This window comes from Octopus bimaculoides, chromosome 9, assembly GCF_001194135.2.
Source record: "Octopus bimaculoides isolate UCB-OBI-ISO-001 chromosome 9, ASM119413v2, whole genome shotgun sequence".
In the NCBI taxonomy this organism is placed as follows: Eukaryota; Metazoa; Mollusca; class Cephalopoda; order Octopoda; family Octopodidae; genus Octopus; species Octopus bimaculoides.
The window spans coordinates 32,410,067-32,421,044 of record NC_068989.1 but is presented as its reverse complement, the minus strand read 5'-3'; the positions used below and the strand labels follow the sequence as shown (position 1 = coordinate 32,421,044).

General features: G+C 35.0%; 1 protein-coding gene across 1 annotated transcript in view; it reads right to left on the bottom strand.

The window, feature by feature from the left end:
- Positions 1 to 847: 847 nt before the first annotated feature.
- The window catches only part of LOC106883109 (mediator of RNA polymerase II transcription subunit 1), a 17,492-nt gene continuing 7,361 nt past the window's right edge, over positions 848 to 10,978 (bottom strand). The window contains exons 3-6 of the mRNA XM_014934003.2: positions 10,068 to 10,192; positions 6,788 to 6,888; positions 3,476 to 3,665; positions 848 to 1,122 (exon numbers count right to left, since the gene is read on the bottom strand). Coding sequence (XP_014789489.2) covers positions 848 to 1,122; positions 3,476 to 3,665; positions 6,788 to 6,888; positions 10,068 to 10,192 — 691 coding nt within the window. The remainder of the gene's footprint in view (positions 1,123 to 3,475; positions 3,666 to 6,787; positions 6,889 to 10,067; positions 10,193 to 10,978) is intronic.

The window sequence follows — 10,978 nt, the reverse complement described above, 5'->3', positions numbered from 1 at the left end:
GTAGAAACTCTGCCACATCAGATTGGAGCCTGGTGCTGCCATCCGGTTTCACCAGTCCTCAGTCAAATCGTCCAACCCATGCTAGCATGGAAGGCGGACGTCAAACGATGATGATGACACACACACATATACATGTATATATATATGTATGTGTTGATATATATATATATATATATATATATATATATATATACATGTATATATATGCATGTATATATATATTTATACGTTTCCATATTCCCGAGCGTCATACTAATACATCCTTTTGTTATTTACACCACCTGTCCTCGTCTGTGGTTTTTTTTTTCATATATTCTCCCATATATATATATATATATATATATATATATACATTTCTATCTATATATATATGTGTGTATATGTATATATATGCCTGTATATATATTCTCATGTATGCTTATGTGTGTGTCTGTATTTGTACCCCCACCATTACTTGACAACCCATGTTGCTTTGTTTATGTTCCTGTGACTTAGCCGTTTGGCACAACACTCCGATAGAATAAGTACTAGGCTTACAAAGAATAAATCATGGGGTTGATATCTGTAACTAAATGTGGTCCCCCAGCATGTCTCCAGTCACATGACCAAAGCAAGCAAAACAATAAAAAAAACTATGCCATTTTAATCCCGAGCAATTCTGGGTATCTCTGCTAGTATATATATATATATATATATATAGAGAGAGAGAGAGAGAGATATATATAGTACCTTGTTTTCTGTTTGCTACTAGAAACAGTTTCCCCAACACTATGAAACATGCTTTAAGATCAGAAATGTATGGATGCTAATAGGGGAAAATGTAAAATAGTAAAAATATGTTATTAATTTAAATTATTGTTGAAATGTATTTAATCTCACATGAAAATCTAGATATACATTTGATCATGTAGAAAAATATATTATTTGAAAGCCTCTCAGGTTTTGCAAAAATTTCCACATTACATATGCTAAATATTATGAAGAAAGATATTAAAAATGACAAGATAACAGATATAAAAGAATCACCTGTAACCATAGAATCTTGTAGTGGATGTTCAAATGATACATTAACTTGATGCAAAGACAAAGCAGATAACTCGAATACCAGTGCACTTTTAAGATCTGTAATTATAAAATTCAAAACATATGCAAAAGGTTCTGTTTCAATGCAGACATTTCAGAAAAATAAATCACAGAAAATTTTTAAAATTCGAATTGTTATAAGATATAGAAGTATATAAAACTTGGAAAATTTTGAAGTAAATTTTTTGGATTCCTCAGATTCAACATACAAATACATCTTTCTTGTATTAAATATAAGAAACAGTAAAAATTTCAGATATCAAATGCAAAATACGTTTATCATCTGCAATGCACACTTTCAGTCATATAACTGGCCCACTACCATTCAGGTGACCACATAAACAAAAGTGACTTTGATTTTAAAAAATGAGGCATACTGATATTGACACCAAACCTCATTCTGGCTTAGATGTGTTTAGTGAAGTGATTAAGAAAACGAAAGCAGGAAAATTTGAAAGTCCACTGGGAATAGCTATCAAGATGTCAGAAGTATCAAGTCATGTACCTACTATGCTAAGTATTCTCTTAGTTAATCAGGTAGCATTACCCTAGCAACTGACAAGGCAGTAATCATCAGAAATTGCTTTAAAAGGAATATGTACAAAAGATAGGCAACTACACAAAGCCTCATGTAGATGATATGAGTTTTGAATTAGATGAACTGGATTTTAGCAAAGCTATTACAAAACAGGTTTAGTGGAATAAGATGGAATATGGAATTGTAGTATTGAACTGAGGAGTCATATAGGCTAAATTTCTAGAGGAACAACACCAAGGGAAATTACTAGCTAAGAATAGAAAATATATTTTGAATTTATGTGACTCAATGAAGTCTTTTGAAAGGATTTCATGACCCACAGTCTGGTGAGAACTGAAAAACTATGAGTAATGACTAGCCAGGTATTTCAGCTAGTTATCACAATCATGTTTCTCTGCTTTTTCATCACCTTCTTTGTCTGCTCAAAGATCCTGTCTCCTTCAGAACTGCAACCTTTGTACTCCTCAAGTTTTTCTTCTACTTCTGGACCAGTGTCTCATAGTCATCATCTATTTCCTCAAGCTGATCCCAGCATTCTTTCCTAATGGCTTCCCTTAGCTGCACTTCCTTCACATATTGTTCCTGCGACACTAACTGCAGCACTTTTTTCTCCTTTCTCTCATCTGAAGTGTACCAATTGGTAGCCTAACAGTTGGAGGCGATGAAATAGAAGAGGTGAGCAGCTATGTGTGTCTCGGTCAAGAAGTGACTATGAGGTGAGATATGAAGAATGAGATCTCACTAAGGGTAAGAGCATTCAACGCCATGAAGGATGTGCTGAAGGTGAACCTAGACAAGGCAACTCACACCAATGTCTTCAACAGCACAGCCATGCTGGCAATGCTATACGCATGTAAGACTTGGGTCTTGATGGAGATCAACGTCTGCTGACAATGCAGAGAGTCATGGAAAGGTTGATGTTGGGAATATCGCTAAGAGATCACACCTGGAACAAGGAGATCAGGGATAGAACTAGAGTGAAGGATATTGTTGTAGAATACTACCACAAAAAGCTACGATGGGCCAGTCATGCTGCAGGGTTCACAGACAATCGCTGGACCCGTGCAGTTGTCAAGTGGTACCCGCAAGAGCAGAAGAGGCCACTCGGAAGACATCCAATGAGGTGGGAAGACAATTTAAAAAAAAGGTTTGGAACAACGTGGAGGAGAATGGCAAGAGCATAAAGGGAATGGAGTGAATACCGTGCCCAGCAGAGCTGACTTGGCACCAGACAGCCTGGCTGATCCAGGTGATCACTATTATGTTTTTCAATTTCATTACTAGTATTTTTACTTTTGTTAGTGCCATTGTCAATATGCATTTTTCGTCTCTGCACCGTTTCCATCATCGAAGTGGAGTGATGTGTCTTTTGGAAACTGCAGAGTTACAGGTCATGGAACCAGCTGTACTCAGTGTATATTGATTACACCTCCATCTCATTACCCAACAATGTGCATGAGACTGTGTATAATCATCATCAACATCTCAATTTTAGCTTGATTTGTAACACCAACCACTTTACACAGTGGAACAGGTGCATTTTTTTGTGACACTAGCATTATAGATATAGAGGTTATTTTACCCTCTAAAAGACTACAGACTAACACTAAATAATCCTCTCAAACCCTACATTGTTGCTGCTTCATTAGCCAACCACTTTACAGCCTACTGAGTATGTGTTGTGCCACCAGCAGCAATGACGAAATGATGATACCAGACTAAAACTGTTATTATAATCATTTTGTTTCCATTTTTATATTTTCTCTTACAACTATGTAAGGGTTTTCTGTTTCTAGAAAGCAAGATAGAAGGCAAATCAGTTCATAGAGAAGTAGTATGTTGAATATATTTTACCTCTTTTGGCAGAAGGCCGGATACAACTGGTAATAGCAGTGTTAAATAGCATTTGCTGACGAAGATAAGACAAAATTTTAGGTAAATTGGTTGGATGAGTAAAAGGAATCTTTGATATAAGAACTCCCTCCTCTTCTATACCACTCTGATGACCACCCAAGAAATAAACATGTTGCTGATCAGGTAAAGTCTGAAACACACAAGTAAATAAATAAATAGAAATTTAAAAAAAAAACAAGTTTTTGTTTTATATAATATCATGTTAGGCAAGTGATTTAAGAATTTGAATATTAAGCATAAATTATTTCAACATTTCTCAATGGGGGTCTGTATCTTATACCCTTGAGGTATAAGGCATGGGGGTATTTGGAATTATGAGGTGAGCAATGAACAAAATTATATTACAGGAGAGTGTTTAGAAGTCTGTGTTGGGTAGTAAGCAACATTGTGTATAATCACCAATGAACTAAGGAGAAAAAAATTGATATTTTAATAAATTTGTTTTCATTTTGAAAATATTTAGTTTTAAAATGTTTGGATGTCTCAATGTACTATTAATAGGAAGATAGAGTCTATGCATTAAGACCTAGAGGTGTTTGGTATAGATCTAACATCTTTCTCATCATGGTTGTGTGAATTTTTCAATTAATTCTTTAGTATTCAGATTACTATATTGAATGTAATGCTTATTTATTCACATTGTTTTGAATTGATCATACATTATCTCACAGTTTTTAGACTTCAATGATACGATTATTTTTCGAATAACATTGTAGGGTAGGTGAGAGAACATAAAACAGGTAGAATATTTGATACAGCCAGTTTAAATATTAAAGGGTTAAATATTCTCTTGGGATGATGATGTAGAAAAATCCACCCACTCTGGGGTGAAGTTTTCTTTGGTGCCCTTTATTTTTATTACCAATTTCTTGAATGTAAGTGAATGGCTATTTCTCAAAATAAATTATCTATTTTATGTAAGAGCAGTAGCAACCTAGCATTTTTTTTATCATTATCAGTTGACAGGTCATTCAAGAAAATTAACACCTAATTTTTTTTTAGCCTGCACTTATTTCCTAAAACTTCAAACATTTTGGCACCACTGCAGCTAAAAGAACATAAGCTTGATCTTCCAAAGAACAGACAATCTTTTTAGTCACTTGTCAATAAACCAGCATGTGATTTGAATTGATGAAGTTTTAGGAAAGTCTAATTGCAGAATCAAGCATTTCAAAGTTATATCAAAGATAAGCACATTCCCTTCAACAACATGATAGTGTGCACAACTGATGATACACTTTGATAGACTGTCAAGCTGACCTGGTATCATATATCAAAAGGAAGTGCTTGATCTATTCACTAATCACACTGTAATTCATAGACAACACCTTGTTGTTAAGGTTAGTAAACAGTTGTTTTCAAGTCTGACCATAATAATATTTGCTGTTAAAATAAAAGCTTGGGTCTTAAGCACTCGGCTGTTCTGCCAATCATGGGAACAGAATGAAAATTTGGAAGCCATATTTCTCCACACTGAAGTTCAATGGCTGTCAATAAGATCTTGTTTGAAGTACTGTAAATCCTCAAGTATAATCCGCATTTTTCCCCCCAAATTTAAAGGTCAAAATCCCTAGTGTGTACTATATACGAGGTTAAAAATGAAAAATATTTCCTAAGCAATGTCTGAGTCTCTATTTGCTGTCCGGCAATGTTTATTCAGATGCATTTTGTGATGTTGGGCACGAAAACACCTTAAGCTAAGCCTGAAAGCAATGAAGTCATAAAAGAATCATCCATAACTTTCAGTAAGCAACATTTATTAAAATAAAAGTGTTGTATATCGTCTTCACTGGATTGTACTCAGGATGACGTTGTATGGAAAGATGAAATAAATGAAAGTGAATCTTCTGATGTTGACTATGAATCTGACGATGACGGAGATTTACACTACAATGATGCTGACATGTTTACGGAGGAACAAATGGAACAGTTATTTGATGCTGAAAGTGACGTTGAATTTTAAGGATTTGAATAAATGTTTTTGCTTTTGCTTTTGTAACTGATAGTGATAAATATGTAAAGGCAATTTACTCAATATTTAGTTTTCACTGACATTATGACTGTTATTTCTTTATTTTCTGCAAACAAAGTGCACAATAAAACTACACGTTTGCATTATGTTATATATACAATAATAATAAAGGACATTACCGTATATATGTTTACAAACCAAGAACGTTATATAGACCTCCTTGACTCAAGTTAGAGAAGGGGTGCTTATTATACACAAGGTTTAGGTTTTTCAGAGGTACATCCCCTTAAAAATCCCTTGCGTATTATACTCAAGGGCGGACCATACTCAAGGATTTATGGTATATCTGCCAGTTTTATGATGCTATTGTTGAACTTTTACTTGTAAACCAAAAATTCATTCCTAGTTTACTGGCAAGATAAACACCCTGAATTTGAAAATGCAAGGAAGTAATCTTAATCTCATACAAGTAAAACTGAACTGTTCAAGTGAAACCTTGACAGATGAGAGTTCTCTCATTTGACCAATGAAAAACTTCTAACAATTATTTAAACATGATAATCTCAGGACATACTTTGTACATTTACAACAACTGAAAGAATATTTTGAGATAGGATTTAATAACTGGATAAAAACCCACTTGTGTGCATAATAGAATAACAAAAAAAAAAAAAAAGAAAAAGACCACCATTAATAAAGATGACTTTTGAAAATCAAAGCTTCTGTGATATGTAGTTGCAAGGTAGGCTGAAGTATCCTATATTATGGATTAAAACCAAGCAATTTTTTACTGCTTTTCTATGCCTCCTATCTGACAACAAATGCTTTAGTGCAGTAAATCAAATTTTAACCAAGAAAAGAAACCAAATGGAAATAGTGCCATAGGAGGATTTATGATTTCTTTTATCAAATTTGAAACTTAATGTTGCAAAAATTACTGCTAGTCATCACCCCCAGAGATCATATTAATAAATGATGTATACAATTTTAATTATTTTTATTTTAATATTAATGTGTGTTATCATAATAATTCTTTTTTAGCTGACATCAATAAAAACTACTGATATAAATAAAATAATAAAATTGTTTACATGCATTTCAAATTCAATTCACTACTTTTATAACATAAGTGTAGAACCAAGTGATTTGGAGGGGACAAAGGGAGAGAACATTTGCAACAAAGGTTGGCCAGCATTGAATCATAAGATCCAGTTCAATTTTTAAAAACATAGCATCTTCAGGATTTATAAAGGGAATATAAAATATGAAACATTACTAACAACATAAAGCTCCTTTTTGTTAAATAATTGTTGACATGAAATGGTCTCAATCAACAATGATAACAGCTTCTTTCCTTCTGATATTCGTGGAACCTCCATATCTATAAAAGAACAACCATCAAAACAAAATTTTAATTTCTACAAATTTCTACCTCTCACGATAGTATAAATTTTACTAGTTTAAATATTATATCAGTAATTTCACACAAAGCCTAATTAAATATCTCCACCTCTTAAACAAACATATAATTAATTATTATAAAAATATTGTAGTATATTACTTTATTCATTTAGATGTCCAGTCAGTTCATTATAATACTGCTTTTCATAAATATTAGAAAGCAAATTTGGAAGATTTATTATCAATTCAATGTCCACTTTTTCCATGTTAACAGAAAGATATTAGACCTAGCTGGTCTTTCCAAAAAAAACAAAAAAACTGTTACATTGTTTTTTAACTTTATTTTTTGTAATCGATTACTGCAGAAAATGAATCGTTACACAGAATGTAAACAAAGAGGTTCCTCACATACTTGGAAGAAAGTTGGAAATCTGAACATTTTTAGGAATATTGTGTGTATGTGTGTGTGTGAACATCATTATTTCATGTCCATTTTCCATGCTGTGGAGTTGGAGAGTTTGGCAGAAGCTGGCCAGCTGGATGCCCTTCGTAATGCCAACCACTTTACTGAGTGTACTACGTGCATATTACGTGGCACCAGCATGAGTGCTTTTTATGTGACACCAACACTCATGAGCCCTCAAGAGAAGGATCTCTCAGCTAAGAGAGGGATGTAGAGGACATACCTGTATGTATGGATGGCCACAGTTTTACTTAGCTTGACGTGGTATCTCCAGCACAGCAAACTACTAAAAGTCTCGATCCCTTGTCATTTCTTCTGTGAGGCCCAATGTCTGAAGATCCTTCCTCACCACTTTGTACTATGTATTCCAGTGTCTACTCCCTTTTACAAGTTCCCTCCACAATTAGAGATCAGCACTTCTTTATGCAGCTGTCCTCATTCATATGCATCACATGGCTACACCAATCCAGTCTTCTCTCTTGCACACCACTTCTGATGCCACTTATCCTCAATTTTTCTCTTAAGATGCTTACACTATGTTGTACATACACTTACATTACTCATCCAGTTTTACTTAGCTTGATGTATCGTCGAGCATGCTGGCTTCATTTCTTTCAAGCCTTTGCATGTTATCTGCAGTTACAGCCCATGTTTCATTGATATGTTGCATAGCTGTATGTACAAAGGCATCATTCAATCTGCCTTTCACTCTTGGGCCTTTGTTACCAACAAAGGTAGTAGCTCTCTGAACTTTGCCCAGCCTGTTCTTATTCTAGCAACTACACTTCCTCCTCCACAGTTAACTTGGTCACTCAGGTAATCAAAGCTATCTGCTATTTCTAAGGATCACCTTGGATATTTGTGGTCTATTATCTATACATTCTTAAGAGTTCATTATACCTGCACATCTAGCACACATAGTTGTACATTCCTCATTGAGGAAGGACTTTGCATTTACCAGCATCTACCTATCCTTGTTTGTGGTGAGAAAGTAGTTAATCTGCATGTGCCCATCAGATTGATAGGGGATTAGGTGGCTGGCTGGCTGGTTATAAACACACACACACACACACACCATGCATGTGTGTGTATATGTGTCTATAATTGACAGAATACTGTGGTAGCCTGCATCATAATTATCCCCTCGAATTTTATATGCATATAGAAAATTTGAGGGGATGCTCCGGAAGCCAGTATGTTCCGCTGGATGTGTAATGTTAATGTGCATACCCGTCAGAGTGTAAGTATCTTGAGAGAAAAGCTGAACATAAGAAGCATCAGTTGTGGTGTACAAGAGAGACGATTGTGCTGGTATGGACATGTGGTGAGAATGAATGAGGATAGCTGCGTGAAAAAGTGCCACACCGTAACAGTTGAGGTAGGCCCAGGAAGACCTGGGCTGAGGTGGTGAGGCAAGACCTTCGAACATTGGGCCTCACCGAGGCGATGACTACTGACCGAGACCTTTGGAAATGTGCTGTGCGTGAGAAGACCCAGCAAGCCAAGTGAAATCGTTGCCAGTGCCCCTGGACTGGCTCTTATGTGGGTGGCACATAAAAGACACCATTTTGAGCGTGGCCGTTGCCAGTACCACCTGACTGGCCCTCGTGCGGGTGACACGTAAAAGCACCCACTACACTCTCTGAGTGGTTGGCGTTAGGAAGGGCATCCAGCTGTAGAAACTTTGCCAAATTAGATTGGAGCCTGGTGTTGCCATCCGGTTTCACCAGTCCTCAGTCAAATCGTCCAACGATGATGATGATGATGATGATGATGAATTAAAATTCAGGTTATCACATCATTAACACTTCATGTAGGCCAGCATAGTATTCCATTAACTATACACACACAATTAGTTAACAAGCAAAACACTGAGAGTTTTAATAAGTTCTATGAACATATATTGGGTCTCTTTTTATTAGCGCTATCATACAGGCCTGACACTGTGGTAAAGAAGTTTGCTTTGCAGCCACAAGGGTTTGGCTTAAGCTGATTTAAACCTCGTGAGTGAAAATCCCAAAAGAATCTGAACATAAGACTGTTATATACATAGGTGTACTGTCATATTTTATTTTTTGAATTTCTCACCAATGGAGAAAGAGCCTGTTTCTAACCAAGAAACTCTTTCATTGGAATTTAGACAGTATCAGACAGGGTACTCATGCATGTGTGTGTAACATGCACACATATTGAACTTCCTGATTGTTTTACATATTTTGATGGTACCTTGTTCTTTAATCTTCTGATTAGATTTCATCGTTCTGGTTTTCGAATCACAGCTTCCCAAGAATAGTACTGATAGTTAGTTATGAAGCCAAATTCTCCAATAATTATAGGCAAAAATCTAAGCTATATGTATATATACATGTGTGTGTGTGTGTGTCTCACACACACACAATCACACAGACTAGCTTTGAACCTTCATTTAAATTAGATTCAGTTTCTTTAAATTTCTCAAGAAAATGAAAAATTGTAAGCATTCATGATACTTGTTAACTTGAAAATTATAATTTTAATTTTTCATAGATAAAACAAGAATAGTTTCCTTGGGTGCATATATCAATGTTATGAAAAGAGTAGTTACCAAATAAAAAAAAGGCATAAACATAAAGACAAAAAGCTAAGATCATGCTGAACACCACATGGCAACACCACAATGCCACTAGCAATAGTTTTAATAGTTCTAAAATACTCACTTGTTATTGATTCAATCTTTTGCAACAATGAAGCCAGGACAGTGAGAGGTGTTCGTAGAGTCAGTACAAAGCAAGCTGGAAGCATACAACTGTTCATGTTGCTTAATCCTGAGAAAGATGGCAAGCTGTAATACAAAAATAAATGCAATTCTGGTATAAATTAAAGTAACTTTATTTCCATAAAAACAAGTTCTTAAAAATCAGAATGCTCAAAACTGAAGAGTCTTGTGAAGATAGAAAGATAATTGCAGTTAATGTCCAAATAAATACTGAATCTATATTGCATTTCATCAAGAGTGCTGTAAAATAAACTGCAACAAAAAGAAAATGAAATGAGATGTTTCTTTCCACTTGTAATTTATTGTCAAAATACTAAAAGCTAGGTTAATTGGGCTTTTCTCTGAGAGCTACACAGAATACAATCATCATCAACATTTAATATCTGTTTTCCATGCTGGCATGGGTTGGACAGTTTGACAGCAGGTCCACTGTCTGCTTTGGCATGACTTTTAAGACTGGATGCCCTTCCCAATGCCAACCACTTTACAGTGTGAACTGGGTGCTTTTTACATGGCACTTGCACCACTGAGGTCACCAAGTATCTTGCAAGACAAAGGTTTTTTTGCAGGAAGGGTGGTAGTGTAGGAAGTGGCTTTGTACCAGGTAATGAAAGATCCACTTTTAAGTGCTAATATTACCTTTTCGTATTAATATGGCTTCTGTTGCTACTAATTATTTGTGTGTGCGTGTGTGTGTGTGTGTGTGTATATATATATATATATATATATATATATATATATATTTATTTATTTGGGAATAAATGATGGATTTTTTTCCCTTATGAGGTTTTTTTCATGCTAGCTACTTGGTAAATTCTTGTAAAAGAATTCATCCTATTATTGAATTTATAT